The sequence below is a fragment of the Rattus norvegicus genome, chromosome 19 (assembly GCF_036323735.1).
Source record: "Rattus norvegicus strain BN/NHsdMcwi chromosome 19, GRCr8, whole genome shotgun sequence".
Taxonomy (NCBI): Eukaryota; Metazoa; Chordata; class Mammalia; order Rodentia; family Muridae; genus Rattus; species Rattus norvegicus.
In genome coordinates this window covers 11,827,634-11,848,795 of record NC_086037.1, presented here as the reverse complement: position 1 = coordinate 11,848,795, position 21,162 = coordinate 11,827,634, and the positions used below count along the sequence as shown (strand labels likewise).

The following is a 21,162-nucleotide window of genomic DNA, read 5'->3' as shown; positions in this document are numbered from 1 at the left end:
ACCTCCTCACCGTGACATTCCCCTACACTGGGGCACCAAACCTTGGCAGGACCAAGAGCCTCTCCTCCCATTGATGCTCGACAAGGCCATCCTCTGCTACATATATGGATGGAGCCATAGGTCCATCCCTGCGTACTCTTGGGATTATCTCTTCTCTGAAGGTCTGGGTTTTCTTGGACTGTGCCATACTTTAGAAGCAGAGGGGGTGGTGTCAGATCTTGGTTGTTTTGTCTGTTCCTTGCCATTCAGGTCTTCATCTCTCCGTGCTCTGAATCGGATGCCATTGTCCATTGCCATCCCTTAAAAAAAAAAAAAAAAAACAATAACTCCATCTTGAATACTGAATATAGTCATCAACGATGATATTTTCAGATTTCTGTCAAACTGGGTAAAGTATGTGTTCTCATGCCCTGACTATGGCAAATGGAAAGGAAATTTTAAAACCTTGTTCAAGAATCATCCCATATGGCCAGCTGGATTTCTTTTAGATTTAATCTACAAAGAAACACATGTACACACACACACACACACACACACACACACACACACACACACACACACCCCTATTCGAATGTTTTACCCTAGAACATAATGATTCTCAGTACGTGTGATTTACCACTCTTACAAGCAATATTAGATTATTTAAGGACTGAATGTTTTATAGAAAATAATATATTTATTACAATGATTTTTTTCAAGTTAGACTAATGGTAACAAACTTTATAAGCGCTTTCATCTTGAGTGTTTTTTCAGCAAAGAGGGCAGCGGCAGGTGGTGTGTGTGTGTGTGTGTGTGTGTGTGTGTGTGTGTCTCTGTGTGTGTGTCTCTGTGTGTTTGTGTGTGTGTGTGTGTGTGGCCGGCGGAGAAACTTTAGGACATTTCTATATCTCTTTCATGGTCAAGAGTCCCAGTAGTGATTGTGGGAGCTTCACAGCGCAGTTTGCAGAGAGAGCAAAGCAGTCAGAATCGTGTCCATCTGTCAGCCAGAATCGTGTCCATCTGTTAAATGTGTGCACAACAGAACCCAATACCCTGGGCACAGGGAGAAGCTGTTTCCTTGCCTCCGGTCAGTGTGGTGTGGAGGTTATGTTAAAATGGATTGGTATTACCAGGTAAATGGAGCAGAGAGTGACTAAAATGAGTGTAGTATCAATCGGCCATGGTTTCGCTTGTTATTTCTCAGGATTGGGGTGAATGTGTAGCTGCGGTTTCCGGAACATCTTACCTTTCCCTGCCAATGACTCTTTTGTTAAGACGCCTCGTGACCACATGGAGGCCATGACTCTGACGCAATTGCCAAGGAGATAAATTGATTGTAGACGGAGGACCTTTTCCTTTTGCCTTGTTTGGCGGCAACTTGAATGCTTCTCACATAACTCTTTAGTCTGTTCTCAAGTTCCTTGACTACCACAAAGGATTAGCTCTTCAGAAGCAGGCAGATCTACCTGTCTTTCTATGAGCACAGTAGTTTGAAGACCACCTGCTTCCACCCTTCTGAACTTGGGATATTTGACTGAAATGCCACAAAGTTTGATATCATTGAATTAGAAAGGACCCAGAAACCCCTTGTGATTGTTGAATCGTGAGCACATACTTAAACCTAAAGCCCCAGTTACGGGTCCAGCAGATTGGTGCTAAGACTGTCTTTGGTTTCTCCACTTAATAAAGTCCTTTGAGCAAAGGTTTTTGAAAATAATTCCATGGAAGAGAGACTAAAGCTGCTTGTACCTATTAAGGAGAATTGAATACAGGCCCCCTTCCCTGGCATAACAGGGACAGATTCTTTTCGCAACTTGCAAGGTCTTTTCTTACTGTCCCATTGAGCCTTACCAGGAGATCCCTGAGGCCTTTGTTGGAACTCAAGCTTGCTTTTTTTTGCCAAAGATCTCTTTCAGAAAACTACTCTGGGAAGTCTTTTGGTGGACCATCCCGTTTACCCACAACAATCTTGTTACCATTCACTTTCCCACAGGGAATGGGTGCTATGCTTCCCGAAGCTCCCAGGACTTCCCGAAGCTCATGGTGCGTGTAGCTGGAGGAGTGTTTGTGACTTGTCCTGGTACACACACGTCATACAGTGCAAAAGCTGGTGACATGGTCGCATGCTCAGCTCTCTCATAAGGGTGTTTGGGGATCAAGCATCTTTTTCTAAGTGAAACTTTTAAGGTTTTTAGGAAGTTCAGCCTGAACTTCCCAAACTCTTCTGAAGTGACTTTGGTTTCAACATTTTGTCTGTTTTACGTTTAGAAATGATAATGAAGGAGGATGTGAGATTTCTATATTTCAAAACAGGCGTTATGGTTTTTTTTGTTGTTGTTTTGTTTTTTGTTTTTGTTTTTTTTTGTTTTTGTTTTTGGGTTTTTTGTTTTGTTTTGTTTTTTTGTTTTGTTTTCTTTTGTTTTTTGATGGCTGTAACTCAGAGCCCTATGATCATCCCAGAGGGAAAGGGAACAGCTTGGCAACTGGACCTGCTTTGTAGAAAACACTAATCCAGACTAGAAGATGATGAGGGGAACCAAATGCCTCATAAGCTTTGAGGAGTTAGCTTTTCTGTTGTGATAAAATGCCATGGCCAAAACACCTTGTATAAGAGAGAGTTTATTGGGGCTGGGGATTTAGCTCAGTGGTAGAGCGCTTACCTAGGAAGCGCAAGGCCCTGGGTTCGGTCCCCAGCTCCGAAAAAAAAAGAACCAAAAAAAAAAAAAAAAAAGAGAGAGTTTATTTAGGCTTACAATTCCAATGTCGAGAGTCCTCAAGGGTGTAGGGAAGTCATGGTAGCAGGCGCAAGAAGCTGGGGCTCACACCTTAACTCTCAAGCAGAGAACGAGGACTGAGAATGGCATAGCTTTAGAAACTCAAAGGCTTTCCTCAGTGACTTCCTTCCTCCTGCAAGGCCACACCCCCTCCTGGGATCAGGTATTCAAACCTCTCAGCCTCTGGAGGACAGCCTTACCAATCACCACAACCAGGAAATACGGGCATTGTTGTTTATATGACAGGAACTAAGGCAAGGGAGCAGGACCTGGTTGAGAACTCCCCTGCACTGTAGGGGACAGTGTGAAAGCCCCCTTTGCACCTGAGCCAGAGGGTCTGGCATGATGTGTTTTTCCTCTTTGGTTACCTGTGAGAACCTTGAGCAGGGCTGCTTTGGGTGCTGAGAACTAGAGACTTCCTACTTCCAGAGCCTTTAGGCTCATCCATCTGCGTAAGGTCCGTGCACACATTGCTAATTTATTGTGCATACCAGAAGGGGAGGTGCAGCGGTATATTGCGATACATGTATGTGTAGAACATGTATGTAAGTGTGCATGTGTGGAGGACATTAGCTATCCTGCTATATAATTCTCTACCTTATTCCCTTCAGACAGAGCCTCTTTTCACTGAACCCTGAACTCACCATTTTTGAGCTAGGCTGGATGGCCAGCCATCCTCGGTGATCTTCCAGTCTTTGTTTGTCCCCACCCCCACCCTCAGTGCATAGAATGCCTATGTCTATGGCTTTTATGTAGTTGTTGAGGAGCCTTGTGCTTGCACAGCAATCATTTTGACCTTGAGAGGATGGACTGACTTCTGTACATCTCAAACTGCCAATGTGAAGCAAATGCGGTTGAGAGACATTAATTCATAGCATCTATGTTGTGGGAAGCTGCGTAAGTAAGGGGGATGCAGAGGCAGGGGCTTAACAAAGGAGATGAGTATGATGCTCTAGGACAAAGTCCCACAGACTTTGGACACAAAAGATCTCCAAGTCTGGTTCCTCCTTACTGTTTGTAAGTAAGATTCTTCTAGGACATGACCACACCCGTTTGCTATCCTTTCTCATAAAGGTTAGGATGCAGTCTCTTCACTGTCCACAGAACTATGCAGATGGATACCTTTCTCCATGTCCGGCTGACTGCAGGATTTTGGTACCTATTTCAAGGTCTGAGGAGGAGGGCCAAAGGCACATCCAGGTCTAGCCCAGTCTAGAAACGAGTCCTGCAGCAAGTGAGTAATTGATCCCATACCATATGCCAGGCCAGCCCTCCACAGAGATTGCACACATAAATAGGTTGAGATTATCTCTTAGGCCATTGTGCACAGCAGGTCTCTAACCCCAGTCATCACAGTCCACAACGATTGCTTTTCAGTTTTCTTTCTCTGTCATGAATCTTGGATGTTTCCCTTCTTTATTCAGAGCATCCGTCCCGAGTGGATACGGAGATTCAAATCCGATGATATATTTTTGCTTGTTCAGAGCTTCTGGAGGGAACAGAACGAGGTTGTCAACTGAGGTTTTGAATAATATCTTGGTTGATATTTTTAACTCAAAGTGGGCTGAACTGCATCAACCCGTGTGCACGCTGTCACAGAAGAGCGCACTGTGTACATAAATAGATGGTAGATTGGAACAACAAATTCTCAGGGAAGAGCAACAGCAAACCAAAGCACAGGGCTGGGGTTAGGGGCAAGGCTGGAGAAAAAGGAAGAAAACCATTTCCTAATCTCATCTGCATCTCAGTGCTGGGTAATGTGTACATGTAGCTACATGTAGTGTCTCAGCACTAACATAGGGAGACACCGAGTCACCAAAAAAATGCAGTACTGCGATTAAGTCTGTTCGCTGGTAAATAGGAGGCCATGGTTCAAGCTCAGCTGTGCTCTCCACTTTCTGTGATTCCCTGGTAGCTTCTATTGTCTCTCCCTTTCCCTTGAACTTGAAGTATTATTATTTCTCGTTAAATAACAGGTAGTTTGAGATATGTTAGGCTTGTGTTTTTCAAAGCTTTTAAAATATATCTCTAGAGGTCATAAACCCTTCCCGTGGACCCTTCTTCCCATTCCTATTGAGTGCATCAGGGTGTCAGGACCTGTAGATCACTGAGGTCCTAGTATTTGTCAGAGGCCTCCAGAGAAGCAGAACCATGTATGGGTATGTTTATGATACACTTACACACTTACATGAAAGTGCTTACACACACACACACACACTCTCTCTCTCTCACACACATGCACACACACACACATACACAGAGAGACAGAGAGAGACACAGAGAGACAGAAAGAGACAGAGGGAGATTGAGAGATTGAGTGTACATGATAGACTAGAGTGATGAGGCCCATGACCACTCTGTAGTTGAGTCAGCAGACTAGAAGCCCAAGAGGAACCAGCATACAGCTTGTACTTCAGTTTGGAGGTCTGTAGTCTAGGAGAGGTAGTAGACTAGTCTAGGAGAGGTAGTAGACTAGTCTAGGAGAGGTAGTAGACTAGTCTAGGAGAGGTAGTAGACTAGTCTAGGAGAGGTAGTAGACTAGTCTAGGAGAGGTAGTAGACTAGTCTAGGAGAGGTAGTAGACTAGTCTAGGAGAGGTAGTAGACTAGTCTAGGAGAGGTAGTAGACTAGTCTAGGAGAGGTAGTAGACTAGTCTAGGAGAGGTAGTAGACTAATTAGTCTAGGAGAGGTAGTAGCCTAGTCTAGGAGAGGTAGTAGATTAGTCTAGGAGAGGTAGTAGCCTAGTCTAGGAGAGGTAGTAGACTAGTCTAGGAGAGGTAGTAGACTAGTCTAGGAGAGGTAGTAGACTAGTCTAGGAGAGGTAGTAGACTAGTCTAGGAGAGGTAGTAGACTAGTCTAGGAGAGGTAGTAGACTAGTCTAGGAGAGGTAGTAGACTAGTCTAGGAGAGGTAGTAGACTAGTCTAGGAGAGGTAGTAGACTAGTCTAAGAGAGGTAGTAGACTAGTCTAGGAGAGGTAGTAGACTAGTCTAGGAGAGGTAGTAGACTAGTCTAGGAGAGGTAGTAGACTAGTCTAGGAGAGGTAGTAGACTAGTCTAGCCCACGTGCCCCTAGCCCGGGGACCTGGCAGGGCAAGTGTTTTAGTTCCTTCTGTTGAGTATTAGGCAATTAACCTCTCAAGTCCAAAATCAAAAGTTGTCAGGCAAGAAGGACTTTCTTTCCCCTCTGTCAACCTTCCTGTTCCACCCCATTCTGACACCTTTTTACTGATTGGATGAGGCTCATCCACACTGGAGAAGGATTACTTCTTTACTCACTAGACTGATACACCTGCTTATCTCATTTTTAAAAATGTCATCCTTGAAACACCGATTGCCTGGGAACCTGATGGGCCAGTTAAGTTGACATATAAAATTAACCATCAAGGTCCACAACAGATGCAAGTTTGCTATAAAATATGCATGAACTCAAGACTAGTAAATTAGAAACTTGCAAAGATGTTAGACTTTATTGGTCCTTCAAGCCTATGATCCATAGACTCATCTTGTTGACTGTAGTGTACACTGATTTGCTTAGGTGCACCAAAGAGTTTCATGTGGGGCAGCTCTGGACTCTACTGTACTCTACTATGCAATACTATACTATACTATGCAATACTATACTGTACTATACATGCAATACTCTACTATGCAATACTCTACTATACTATATTATGCAATACTATACTCTACTATACTATGCAATACTATACTCTGCTATACTATACTATGCAATACTATACTCTGCTATACTATACTATGCAATACAATACTTTACTATTCTATTCTCTACTATGCAATACTATACTGCAATACTATATATGCAATACTATACTCTACTATGCAATACTGTACTCTACTATACCTGCAATACTATACTATGCAATACTCTACTATGCAATACTATACTCTGCTATACTCTACTATGCAATCAATACTCTACTCTACTATACTATTACATTACTATACATTACTATAGTACCCAGAGGTGCTAGGGACAAGTTTTTGTACTCATTGGATAGATAGCAAGGAGAATAACTGGGTCCTCACAATTGATAGCTTAGGACAAGGTGGTGTTGTCACAGTTGTTTACTTAGGCCATGTAATCTAACCCTGGGAGGAGTAACTATGGAATATAGTCCATAAACATACCCAAAGAGGAGGCTATGACCACAGGATACGTTGTTCTTCACCGTTGTTGTTCTCCCACCCCTCAGAGATTGATATGATCAGTGAGCATAGTTAGGAACCAGCACACCAGAAACAAAAGAATTTAAATAAAGAGAGCTGTCTGTTAGCATGCTGTCAATGGGCACTCACATCTAGTTGCTCATTGATGATACTGGACAACCAGGTTACCACAAGGGTCCTCTGCATAGAAAGCCAGAGCTGAGAGAGGTCTGCATTTACCTCTCTCTCTCTCTCTCTCTCTCTCTCTCTCTCTCTCTCTCTCTCTCCCTCTCTCTCTTTCTCTCTCTCTCCTTCCTTCCCTCTTTCCTTCCTTCCTTCTCCCCCTCCCCCCTCCTCTCTGTTGTTTTCTTTTAACATGATCTCACTAGGTATCTCTGGCTGTTCTAGAACTCATCATATAGATGAAGTTGTCTTCAAATTCTCAGAGGTCTGTCTGTCTGTGTTGGCATTAAAGGTATGTGCCTCTACACCCAACTTCTTTCCTTTTCAAAGAAGAAAGGGGTTGAAAAGGACAGGGATTTGTACAAGATGATTTGTACAGGGTGACATAGCAAAGGCCCTGGCCAAGAAGGTTGGAGATGCCCAGTGTCAAACTTACATCAGAGGAAGCCAAGGCACGTGGCCACCGGCTTGCCTACTACAGTCCTGTGTTGAGAACATCTGCCATTTTATTTCCACCTTAAATTTATCTGCAGCTCCTCTTCTCATCTTTGGGACTCGCGTCACAAGAACTCCTGTGTAACAAGTGCCTCCAAGCTCTTTTTGTTTGGACGTTTTATCCAAGCCTCCAACTTTATTGCTGTGTTACCATTTCTGTCCCTGTTTCATAGGATGAATTCAGAGCTCAGAGCATTAAAGCAAACAGCCAACCCCCTTTGCTACATTTCCACTGTCTCTCAGGACCTAGTGATTTCAGAACTTCCTGAATTCTGTGTGTATGTTCCTCATCTCTTTCATGTGAGAACTGGCCCTCTCAGGACCAAAGACCATGAACTCAGTCCCTTCTGTGGGGTCATGGCCAGGTGTGGCATCAAGGATAGCTTATTTCCTGTTGGTTCCCTCTGTGAACTTTCGTACTGCCTTTCTCCTTGTCTGTATGGGCATAGCGACTGCCTTGTGCTTTGATAATTAAGGCAGTATGGTTGTGTAGCAAGAGCCCATTCGTTACCACATGCTTTTTCTTGCTAACTGGATGCTTGTCTCCATTTACCCTACTTTAAACTTTGTGTTCACTAAGTGTTTTAGCTACCTACCTGTTTTTTGTTTTTTGTTTTGTTTTGTTTTTTTCGGTTGTTATTGTATCCCAGGCTAGTCTGCGTTATCTGAGGATACCCTTGAATTCTTGATTCTCCTAAGTGTGGGGTTATGGGTGCTCCCCACGGCTGGGTGCATCAAAGGAGGCTAAGGCCCACACTTGTCAGGCAAGCCCTCTCTCCACTGAGCTACAGCTCTAGTCCTGTGCTATTCTTTAGTCACTCCATGGAAGGAACCAGAGAGGCTGATTTCAAAGGCTGGGGAGGGAGCTTGTAATTAATCAGCCCAGTTACAGGATACTTCTGATTCGCCTGTGATTTCATGCCCATTAAGCCTTAATCTTTTATTTGTAGCTCAGGGTAGTGGAATTCCGTGAGTCCCGTTTGTTGCATTGCTAGATCAGTCATGTATGCACTTAACCCTAAAATGATCAGGGGCTAACTAAATAAGATAGTAGATATCTGTAGAGGACACCAAACGCCCTGGGCTGAGACAATGCAGCATGCAGTACAGGTGAACATGGCGTGTGATTCATGGCCAGCTTTGATTATTAAGCTGTATCAGCCTTCCTGGGACAGCTTGAAATGTCAGACTGGTCTAGGGTCCAAGGAGGAGAACTTGGGTTGTGGAAAAACAGAAGTTCATTTTAGCAGACTAAGGAGACGGTCATTCTCCAGTCATGAGAGTTATGGGTTGGAAGCCTCTTGATAGCTGCCCTCGGCCTGGAACCTGGGGTGTCAGCAGCATGGGAACAAGGAGAGGAGAGATGGCTTCGGCCTGGTTTGTGTCTCTGGAACTCCCAATAATCATCATTCATTGGGCACTGAATGTGTACAATGAGATATGCTAATTGCCTTTGGGTAGGCAATAATTTTTCAGATTATAAAAATTTAAAAAAAAAGGGCACCCAGTGGAAGGGGAAGCCCTTGGTCCTGCCAAGACTTAACCCCCAGGAAACAGGATTGTTTCTGAGAGGGCGGTAAGGGGAGGAGGATGGAGAGGGGAACACCCATATAGAAGGGGAGGGGGAGGGGTTAGGGAGATGTTTGCTTGGAAACCAGGAAAGGTAATAACAATTGAAATGTAAATAAGAAATAACCAATTTAATAAAGATGGAGAAAGGAAAAAAATAAAAATAAAAATCAAAAAAGAAAGGAAAACCAAATGCTCAGCTTTGAAAACATAGAAATAACATTCTACAGGCAGAGGAGGGCTTCTCCTGGGAGGTTATGCTTTCAAAACAGGGTTTGCAAGTTCTCGATAGAATCCCACTGTATTCTCTTTTGCTTTTGAGTTCTTCGATGGTCTCGAGCTACCCATCTTAAAGGAACCTTCCATTCCTCCTTATCCATACATGTTTTATGATTTGATTTCTTGTTAAAAAGTTCACTGGCAAGGGTGTCTTATGGAGAGGAACACATTGCATTTAATGAAGACCAATATTAGGGGTGTCTTTCTCTACACAGTATCCTGATTTTTACCACCACCATAAGCCATTCTGTTCCTACTTTTTTTTCCCATTTCAGTATGGCTCCTGTGACTTGTCATTTACAGACCATATGCTTGCCTGCTAAGATGGGGGATTGTGATAAGAGCCTGGGGAGGTAATGCCGGGATCTCTGGAGGTAAATCTCCCAAGATAACACTTCCTTGGTCTTTCCTCCTCTAGATGGGAAACCCGTGTCTCTCTCTCCCCTGGAGTCCCAAGCCCACAGTCCCAGGTACACCGCCTCCAGCCAACGCGAGCGGGAGAGCCTGGAAGTACGAGTGCGAGAGGTTGAGGAGGAAAACCGCGCCCTGCGCAGGCAACTCAGCCTGGCTCAGGGTCAGAGCCCTGCTCACCGCCGTGGGAACCACTCCAAGACGTACTCCATGGAGGAGGGAACAGGGGACAGTGAGAACCAACGAGCTGGCATTGTGGCAGGCAACAGCTCTGAGTGTGGGCAGCAGCCGGCTGTGGAGAAGTGTGAGGTAAGGAGCACCAGAGCTGGGAGAGGGGACTATTCGTAACCCCAGTCGCTGCATGTCCCCACAAATACTTCCGGGAAGCAGAGACAGAGCCCTGCAAAGGCTGGATTTCTTAATTCAGTGGGGAACCAGATCTGTCCCAAACTTTGCCGAATGGCCACAAAGACGTTTAACCTCCCTTTACCTCAGTTTCTTTATCTGATAAACGGGGTGAGAAGGCCTACTGCACAGCAGCGTAACGGATGGAACCTATCACTGATTTCTCTCTGCTTCCCTAGTCAAGGCTCACATTCCATACCGTGTTGTGTGCACGTGCGCGCGCGCGCGCGCACACACACATACACACACACACACACACACACACACACACACACACACACACTCAGTTTTTACTGTGTAGATGATTTTTTTACTGTGTAGATGGAATTAGACAAGCGACTGCTAGCAGCAAGGGTGAATAAGAACCAGCCTTAGTAGCGTCTGCTTTGAGCACCTGAACACCTTGCCTAACTTCTAGGGACTTGTGGCTGCCTTAGCTGTGTACATTCTAAGCTGGTTCTTGCCTCCTGGAGGCCATTAAGGTTATGGCTGATGAGAAGGACTCTTAACATGCTTTCAGTTATGATAATATGTTTTTTGGGTTTTTTTTTTTTTTTTTTGGCTAAATACAGATAATACTTTCTCAGTTTTCTTATGCTACCTCTAAGAATAAATAGTATTATGCTTTTCCACCCGGAAGTCACAGCTCACTTTAAGCCTTAGCTCCTGCCCCATGAATGGATTTATTAGTGATGCTGACACAATGTGCCACATGGACTGAGGGCTTATTAGGTGATGAAGATAAAGATAGACTTGTATAGAAATCTAGTATCAAGAGAAGAGACATTGAAAAGGGATGAAAAGGAGAGGACCCTAGGATTTCTTGTCTAACACAAGTCTGAGTTGAGCATGCCCTACTGGGAAGGCATCTGGAAACTGGCTCTTCTGTTTAGTTGTCAGGATTTCAAAAAGATACCTTGACTAGTGCAACTGTAAGAGATAATATTTCTCCAGCTCACAGTCTCAGGTCATAGTCCATACCCGTGGAGCAATCATGGCAGCCAGAACTTGGTGCAGTTGTATACATTCACGGTTAAAAACAGGATGTATGCTTCTCGGGCTCAACTGGCTTCCTCCTTCTCACCCAGTCCGTGAAGCGATGCCACCCACATTCAAAATGGAGCTTCCCATCTCAATTACAAAAGCCCCTCAGGTATTCACGCAATCCAGACACTTTTTCATTGACATACCTCAATTATTATTTTTTTAGGCCATTTTGACAGAACTTGGCTTCAAAACTTCCCTAGCTACCCAGCTGCAAGGGATCCAGAAAAAAAAAATAGAATCTATTCAAAGAAAAGGAAATAATACTTTGTAGTTATGCTACTGTTTTTTTACTAATGGACGTTCTCTCTGACCTATGAATCATTCACAAACTTGATTGGGCATGACAGTTACTATATACCAGAATACCGATCCATGTCGCATTTCCTAATCCAATGTGTAGGGAGTCTGTGGCAGTAAGACTTACGAATGTGGTTATTTAAAAAAAAAATCTGTCCAGATGATTGTGAAGTATGATGAACTATTTGAAAATCATTTCTGAGGGCACCGTAGTGCTGCTTTCAAAAAAACAAAAACAACCTTTTATATGGATTTAAACCTTTAAAATATTGATGCTTACTTTGCAGTGTTTTGATTTGAACCTGAGAGTTAACTTTTATTGACTTTCTGTTTTTTCTTTTTTTCTTTTCTGTATCTATAGGCCACATTGCTTTTTAGACCCTTAAGATGTTTTCCTTGGTAGAACTATTCTGGATGCCCTCTGGTCCTGCTCTGACCTTCCATACCTGTATGTAAAGGCTGTCGTCTCTCAAGATGACTTGCCTTTCTGCACATGAGCCTGCAGGCTTTGCTATAGGTACACACCCATTAGCAGTGCATGTCCCATTGGTATCACTTGGCTATGTTTATTTTGCAAAATAATAATGAAAATAAATAAATAAAAATGCCAAAAAGGCAGAAGAGAACTGTCAGTCTCTAGGGTCAGAAAGCCTCCCTTCATCCTGGCACTTTTCCATAATGTATGCTGAAACTTGTCTTGACATCTCATCACAGGACACGGCCACATTGTCAAGGACGTTTTTTATAATCTTCGGTCACACTACAACGCCTGCTAAGTCTGACAAGTCTTCTTAAAGTTACCATAATGACTTCCAGGCTGTCAGCAGAGCTCCTTGGTGACAGAACTACCAGCCTTTCATCCTCTCCTAATTATGTGGCCTTCAACCAGCCGCCCAGTTAACTCCTGCATATTCCTGTTACTCAAGCAATACCGCTTTCATAGAGGCTGGATTCTGTGCCCCTGAAAGTTGAATGATCGATTTTCATCTTCATTCTTCCATGTATGCAAACTCATGTGCGCTTTTCTTGCCTTTCCCAAGTTGACCTTCCTGAGAATTGAATGGGTTGCAAAATTATTATTATTATTATTATTATTATTATTATTATCATCATCATCATCATCATCATCATTATTATTATGCTACAAATGCAGCCAAGAGTCTCAAATATGAGTCCTTCCAGTTCTTCTCATTGAAGCCATGAGCCTGGGCAGCTCATTTTCCTCTTGCACATAATGAGAAAGCCAAGAGCTCTTCCTTATGGCCATGGGGATGAAATGTGGGTAGGAAATGAGAGTCCATGTACTTGCCATGAATGTTCTTTCCTGTTGCTGTGCAGTCAATCCATGACTATTTCATGGCTTAAAGCAATAGCAGTCATGTAGACGATTTGGTCATGGTGTTCACTCCCATACATGCATGTGTCGAGGTTTGAGGAAGACCATGGGTGTCTTTCATTATTATTCTCCGCCTCACTTTTTGACACAAGGTCTTTCATTGGAACCCGAAGTCTTCTATTTGATCCGGGATGATAGGTTAGCAAGTTCCTGGTACCTATCTCTACCTTCCCCCAGTGCTGGTGTTAAAGGTATGTGTTGCCATGTCTACACATGATGATTGCATTTGACTTTCGGTCCTCTTACCCGCTGAGCCATCCTTTCATCCCAACAGCAGTCCTTTTATTTGCTGTCACGGTGTCTGGAATTCAGGAAGAAATTTGCTGAGTAGTTCTGTTTTGGATACCCTTGCGCAAATGGTATTTGTTTGTGACTACATCAGTAATGACCCAAGGCCACCTTTCTTCTTGTCCTTTGTCACATGGGCTTCTCCACAACAAGGCTCATTTCAGCACTAAGTTGCTCACATGCAGCTAAGGGTTGTAGACCTCAGCGCCCTAGTATGTAAAGGCATTTAGGGCCTACGGGTGACAGAGTATGTCAGCTGGAATAGTCACAGACGTCCACCACTCACAAGGGAGAAGTGATGTAACCTCATGTCCCAGTGAGTGGTCTGTCAATTAAAGATGGCCATGGCAGGAATAGGTAACATGGAAAGTTCAGCAGACGATACTATGTGGATGAAAGACCACATCTTAGGGATGCATCCCTATCATTCTGGTCCTTGACGTGAGCTCCCTTTCTAAGGTGGTAGCCCCATGACTCAAGTAAGAGTTATCATTCTCAGTCTCATAAGGAATAGCAGATGCCATGCTAAGTCTTTTACAAAATATCTATTCTCATGCAGTGTACTCTCCTCCCTTTTAAAACCCATTAAACTGTGGTGAGTTAAGGCCACGTGGTTATTTTAAATTGATGTGACTAGGCGAGCCTGGGTGGCTGGCTTCCAGAGCCTTGGCCATGAACTACTGTGCATGATTATAGGACTCAGGACTTCAGGGTTCCATACTTTTAGCACCAGACTCCCCATGCATATCGTATAGCTGATGGGTATCCCAGCACCAAAAGCTGACGAATAATCTACTATGATGCACAGTAAGCTTAATGGTGGGCCTTCTTGTAGCCTCAGGAAACCAGCAAATCTTCAGTGAGTGGAAGCAGTGATGCATCTAAGAATGGGATGGATTCTTTTCCTCTCTCACCAGAGCGTGACTGTATTTGTTAACCCCTGAGAGTTTGACATTTTGCTGGAGGCATTATTTCTGTTAAATTTTGACACCTCTCACTCATCTTCTGGTCCCCAAGCTAACACCACAGTATTTTCAGCTTTAATAAAAAAAAAAATTTAAACTCCATCTTTAAGGATTTTGCGTGGTGCAGGCTTGCCAGCCCCATAACTATATCCTAGATTGCTGTCAGAAGACACCGTGGTGACATATGGAGTTGTAATTCGTCAGCGCCATGTGTCTTCTTTGGGGCTTAAAAGTGTAAAATCCACTAAAATATTCTCCCTAAATGCTGGACTCTGGCATCAGGGAATGGTATGGCTGGGGTGTAACATTATTGTCTCCTAAGTGATTTTCAAGGAGCTCTGCGTGCTATAGAGTCAGCGCCTTAGAGATTCCACCTCCATTCCTTAATTTTGGAACTGCATGGGATCTAGACGCACCATGGAAGCATACCACTGGTCATGCTTGTGTGAGCGTCTCTAGTTTCAGATAATCGAAGTGGTGAAACCTACCCTAACTCTGGTAGGCACCATTTCTTGCGCTTGGGGTCCCATCCTGGGTAGGGGGTGTTGAGCCAGCCAGCTGAGCACCGACACTTATTCACTCTGATCCCTTACTGCAGGTATCATATGAACAGCCACCTCTCGTCCCTTGTGCAATAAAGTCCTTGCCATGGTAGACTATATCCTCAATGGTAACCTACAATAAATCCTTCTTTTCTTACGTTGCTAGTGTTATATCAACATGACAGGTAATTCATACATTCCCTGTCTGTATTATTAGTGCATAGGTACTGCTCCAAAGCATGGTCCAGTGCTATAAGCCATCCATTTACTCATTCATAAAATAATAAATATTCTGAAGTGTTGGGAGTACGAGAGCAAAGCAAGTTGGGGCCACAACTCTGGTTCTTTTGGGGGAAATCAGTGTGGTCTCTGTGTGATCCAAAAGTTTATTCGGCTTTGTTTCCAAAGCGGCTCCCAGCACAGGTGTGCTTCCAGTTCCTTAGAACTGCCAGAGTATACCTGTGGTACAGCAGCTAGCTTGTTCCAGAGTAAGCCATTTAACAGAGAAGAAGACAAAAGGCAGCCTGTTCTCTCTAGAGCAGCCTCAAATGGCGCCTGCCATTCTCCTGTTGCATTTCCTTGTTCACAAGGAGAAGAGGTGGATGTGTAAAGTAAAGAGACCCCCATGCTTCATGTTGAAACCTTGTATGTCACAGTAGCATGAAAGTTTGATTAGGCAGCCAGATGGTCATTGCTTGGTCCTGTGAGAGAAGTGACAGCAATGCCACTTAATCATGCCTACTCTTGTACATTTTGCAAGCCCTGTGTACTAGGAACTACACTTTGTGTATGTGGGTCACTGCAGTCAACCAGCATAAAGAAGTCAAGGCTTAAGAAGGCCACTCAGCACAAAAAAAAAAATGTGCTGATCCAGATTGGATTAATACATACGTACAACATGCATGCCTACATACATACACATTTACGTACATACATACATACATACATACATACATATGTTATTATATATAGTTATATAACAAAGCATGCATAGCATCATGATAGCTTCGTAACCATTCTTGAGTGCATAGTTCACAGTGATTAGTATTATCATCCTGTTATGCTAATTTGTCAACTATCTAGAATGTTCTAATTTTGCATAACTCACTTCTTTACCTTAAACAACTTCTCAATTCTCTCTGCCACCAACTTCACACTACTGTTTTAGTTCTGTCCGTGAATTGACGACTTCAGATATGTTAGTGTGCATTTGTCTTTCTGTGACATGTTTCATCATCATGTCATAAAGTCATAAATGTTTATATATATATTAACACAATATTGTTGTCTTCCTTTTCAAGGTTAATAATCTCTCACATTTTACATATTTATCCGTGTCTCTTGGAATGAGCACTTTGTTGTTTCTGTTTCTTAGCAACATGGGTAATGATGTCATGACCAGAGATCACGTGATGAACACGTCTTTTTGCCCTACTTTCCATTTTAAAGGGCATGTCCACAGAAGGAAGACAGCCGTCTCATATAGTAATTCTTTACTTTTTCAAGGGGCTGCCCTGACGCTTTCCATAGCAACTGCACCACTTTATATACCCACCAGCAGCGAGCCTTTGCTCTGGCCTCTCCACAGTCACACCACAGGCAGTAAATCCTACTGCTAGTATGCGCCTGCATCTTGTGAACTTACCTCGTTGAACACTGAAAGAATATATCATCCGGTTGCTTCTCCAGGGAAAAGTCAGGTTCTCTCTCAACTGTTCTGAGCTGTAAAGGGTCTAAGCTCTACCTGCTCGGACTCCTCAGTCTTCCTCCAGGAAACCTCTTTTCTAGGCAGCCTGTCTCTTCCTTCCAGACATCATGGCCCCCTGTACCTCTGGTTCCCTCCTATCTGCCTTCAGTGCTTTTGCCTGAATCCAAAAAGGCTTGTTCTCTGCTGTCCATCATTTAGAGGCCAGGTTTGCTGGCTGCTTTGCTTTTACACATGTTGAGCTCTCCACACGTGTCTTATTTCTCTTTCTGGTTTTAGTTATCAATATCATCAGCTGCTTATTCTTTTATTTAATGTGCACAGTTTTTCCTCAGACTCTTCAGACATACAATCTGCAGATACCAAAGTCTCTCACAGAAAATGCCATGGTTGCTTATAGTCTGTAGACAGATGACTCTGCTTCCTACCATCTGAAGAGAGTATACGATGTCACTATAAGGTACATCCTATGGAAATATTTGTGACATTGTGATGTTCTGAAAATAAAAACAAGAAAAAGTGGACCTGGTTAGTCCGGGTACAGACACTATCCCATCTGCAGCTCTGTGTAGATTTTGCAGATGTGGACTATGAAAGGATAGTGTGTTTGCTGGGTGAGTTTCTCTACTTTTCCTGCACTGCAATGTAAGCTGATGATGTCAGGATAGAACGTTGGTCTTTTTGTTCTTTTATCGCTCAGACGTCTTTGAACTCACATGGAGCTCAGTCGTATCTTTAATGTTTTCTATGCAGCATGGATACTTTTCAGAACATGAGAACATCCGTTTTAAAGCAGCCAGTAATATGGGCTGGGCAATGAAGGCAGTGAGAGGGCTGGAGCCGTCTACATTCCTTTCCTCCCTGTGTTTTTTCCGGTCCTTGCAAGTGTGTGTGTTGGAGGTTATGTGGAGATACTCCTGCAAGACGGATCATCCCTGGGCTTGCACCAGGCTCTGGGAGCCTTCTAACTCTATTTGATCTCATCAAGCCTCTGAGGACTTGTCCACCTGAGCTGGGAGGCACGTCTTCCTATATTTTAGGTTCAAAGCAATTTCGTATGTGATGTTTAGTGTGTTTAGTATTTAAGCCAAGTCATCCACCTGTGATGAGCGATTCCCCAGAGGAGAAAGCTGGCCGAGAGCTCATATGATGGTTTTTTAGTGACGTGTTAGTAGCAATTGTTTTTGATTTTGTTACCCATGCAGGTATTTTATGAGGCGGCTTCTGTCTTAAGGCATGGCTTTTGTTCAACCCCTCTCTAAGCCACTGACTGGCTTAACCCTGGTACTTTGGTTCACTGACTTAACTCCCTGGCATGTTACTTAAAATTTTTTTTTCTTTTGAATTTTGGGAAACAAAATGTTAGGAAAACTTTGTGTATAAGAATTTAACCCCTCATTTTGTAGAGGCAGTTGCAGAGATCTGAGGTACCAGGTGAAGTGCCCAGTCATTCTTCGTTCTTACCTGCCTTCGTTTATAAGAAGATGAAGAATGGGGGGGGGGGGGCGCGGAGAAAAATGTCTCCATTTTGTCTCTTCAAGACAAAGCTCAGAGAAGCTGCTCCTTGATGTTTTCATGGAGACTGACATGTTGTGTCACAAGCGCCTGGTAGGCCTGGGGGGTCATAGTTCATGTATGTTGCAGGTGACATGAGGCTTTGGTTTGGCCATAACAGACCTTTTCTCCTCAGACAGCTCCCTGCATACTTTTCCTCTGGTTACACTGGCTGCCCTGGAATGCAGACACTGTGTTTGCTGCCATCAGAGCCCCACTGGCCAACCTGGTCTAACTTCCTTTTTTTGTGTGTGCAGAACCCATCATAGACCTGGCATATCAGGAAAAGCCTAAGCTTTCCAGCCCTGAATCCATCTTATAGGTTCTAGAAGCAAGTTCACCCTTTCATACCAGCGCTGTCATGAATGAGTCCTCATTCACAGCTCTGACATTCTTACCTGTAGGTACAGGCTGTAGAGATTGGATGTATGTTAAGCAGTGTGTTCTGGGTGAGAGGTGGAGGTAGAAACCTTGAAGTGTTTCTTTGAAAGAGAATGTTTTTAATCGATACCAATGTTTATCCTTTAGTATCTGACCTTTGGAGATTAGCTAATATGCATATGAACCAAAAAGCATGCCATAGCTCCAGTTTTGGTAAGTTATGCTGTGGAAGGACCACCTATGAGATTCGTTGCTGGCAGGTCATAGATAAAGGGTGGAATGAGGTAAAGAAGAACCAAGTAAGATTAAGTGCAGAGTAGATGACAGCCCCAGTGAGAGGGAACTGTAGCGTTAGCCCATGAAGGAATAGAAGAAAAAAGCACCACCCAGAACCCAAGTAAGTAGTCCTGGCAGAGTCTGACAGAAGCTCAGATCCCACTGCTGCAGCCTCTTGTCCACCTTAACCAGAAGTAGAGTGAAAGGAACCTGGTTCAGGTGATCTAGAAAGTTCTTGTCCTGAAAAGCACAGGACAAGTTGAGGCTGGGTAGTCAGTGAGTTCAGAAGGGCAAACAGGAACACCATCCTGCCCTCCAGTCAGACTTAGTGCTAATGACAAGTCTTAACACACCAGTTGCCACAAGGATACAGAGGAAGGTTTATAGTAAGGGCCTATGGCCGCAGGACCTGATATTCAAGCCAATCTTTTTTAGTGGTTCCCCTCAGTCATTGAGGGGGTCATGAGGACTCTTGCATAAAGGCTCTAGAAAGCTACTTATTTGAGGTAATCTGTTGCTGGGCTATGTTCTTGTAAGGAATATCCAGTGGAGCCTGTTATAAACCTGTGAGGTTGAATCCTAGCTTGTGGTAGTAACCCTAGGGTATTGGGCAATTCCACTCACCAGATATGTACCCCCAAGAAAAGCTGCAGGTATGAAATAGAAGTAGTTTTCACAGAGAACAGTACTAGAATGGTGATGTGACTTCCCAAACATACTGACCCTCGGTAATGTCCTCATGACTCCCGCCCAGATGATTTACAAAGAACTGCAAACTTTGTTGTTCTCCCTGCTTGGTTTTATTCTTGCTGTAGTCCAGTCTGTCCTTGGTTTTCTTTCTTTCAAATGAAAAGGTTTCTTTCTTTCAAAGGTTTCTCCCTTTTCAAATGAGAATGTTTACTGTGTCATTTTATATGAAAATGTCTGAGTCATTTTCTGATTTTATAGGTCTCTACAGGTAAGAAATTGACTTGAGTCTCCGAAAAGACTTTATTCTGAAGTTTTGAACAATAATGAAAGTGTTATGACTTACATCAATTGTAAACACGAAATAAACGAATTTTGCGTTCTGACATGGCCATGAGGCTTTGAGGATCAGAGGTGGAATTTTTTTTTTAATTTAATAATGAAGTGAGTTTTGGCATCTGGCTGGTCCTTGTTTTTATGGTGGTTAATCTCCGTCATCTACTTGACTTGGTTTAGAATCACTGGACAATACACCTCTGGGTGTGTCCTTGAGGTCAATTTTTGAGAGAAATAACTAAGAAGGGAAGACATACCTTTAACGTGAGTAGATTCAGGCTCGGGCTGAACAAAAGTTGAAAGAGGATATCAGACAAGTGCTTTTTGATCCTCTAAGATATAAACAATGAGCTTCATGCTTTCTCTACTTATAATAAGGGATCTTAAACCATAATCTAGAATACATCTTTCCTCATAGATGTTGCTTTAGCCAAGTGTTTTAGCACAGCAGCCAAACATAACTGATACTCATGCCTTATGATGCAGTTATTGGCTGACCCTCAAGCTTTCCCTAGCCATCCGGGGTTAAAGCCAGGGCTGTGGCTTATGTTTGTGGCCAGTACTGCCACCAGCTTCAATGAGATGATGGGTAGCCATCGATTCTGCACTTTAATTCCTAGAACGGTGCTGCAGATTGGACCTTGAGCTGCTCATTGACCATTTTGAGCACTTTCATATTGACCATTTCATATTGAGCCATTTCAGAAGATCAGTTCATACTCTGAACCATAACCTCTCAGAAATCTCTGGTTATTGGCCCATTGGGGCATATTTCTTCTCTTTGCCAATTGCCATTGTCTCCTGGCTTGGGGACAGGGGACTCACTGTTTACCTATTTGAACCAATCACCATTGCTCCCCATCTCTAAAATGTAATTGAAAAGAATGTTAATGGCCTCCAAAGATGATACTCCCATAAACTGATTAAAAAAACTTTAGTAAAACTGTCTCGAGTATTTTCAATGGCTGCAGGCGGGATTCTTGTTTTCTATGATCAAAAAAAAAAAAAAAATCAGGGTGATATTTCTTTCCCGTGGGCCTACAAATATGGAATGGCCTGCTTCTCTCTGCTCACGATCTGTTCCTTTCCCCTTAGACCATCCATGTGGCCATCGTCTGTGCCGGATACAACGCCAGCAGGGACGTTGTCACCCTGGTGAAATCCGTCCTCTTTCATAGGTAAGTGGGTCTTTGCTTGTATTCTGTTGGCACTTGTGTCCCTGATCACCTGCATGTTACCTTGGGGAAGGTTACATAAGAGCGTTCTTTTTCACTCATTATTTAGACTGCCATGAAAATGTAAACTTTGTCTAAAATATGAGGAGGGATATTGCATTAACAATGCTTGATAGCAGGACTTCAACATTGCCTAGCCTTCAGAACTACAAGAGCCTTCAAGGACATCCCAAGTTTGACACTTCTGTTTCT

The 21,162-nt window shown here is 43.4% G+C and overlaps 1 protein-coding gene across 6 annotated transcripts in view; it reads left to right on the top strand.

The window, feature by feature from the left end:
* Large1 (LARGE xylosyl- and glucuronyltransferase 1) overlaps positions 1-21,162 on the top strand; it is a 448,171-nt gene that overhangs the window by 208,379 nt on the left and 218,630 nt on the right. For all 6 annotated transcript variants that reach the window (XM_063278109.1, XM_063278105.1, XM_063278108.1 and 3 more), the window contains 2 exons: positions 9,864-10,165; positions 20,831-20,913. In XM_063278109.1, the coding sequence (XP_063134179.1) occupies positions 9,864-10,165; positions 20,831-20,913 (385 nt within the window). The remainder of the gene's footprint in view (positions 1-9,863; positions 10,166-20,830; positions 20,914-21,162) is intronic.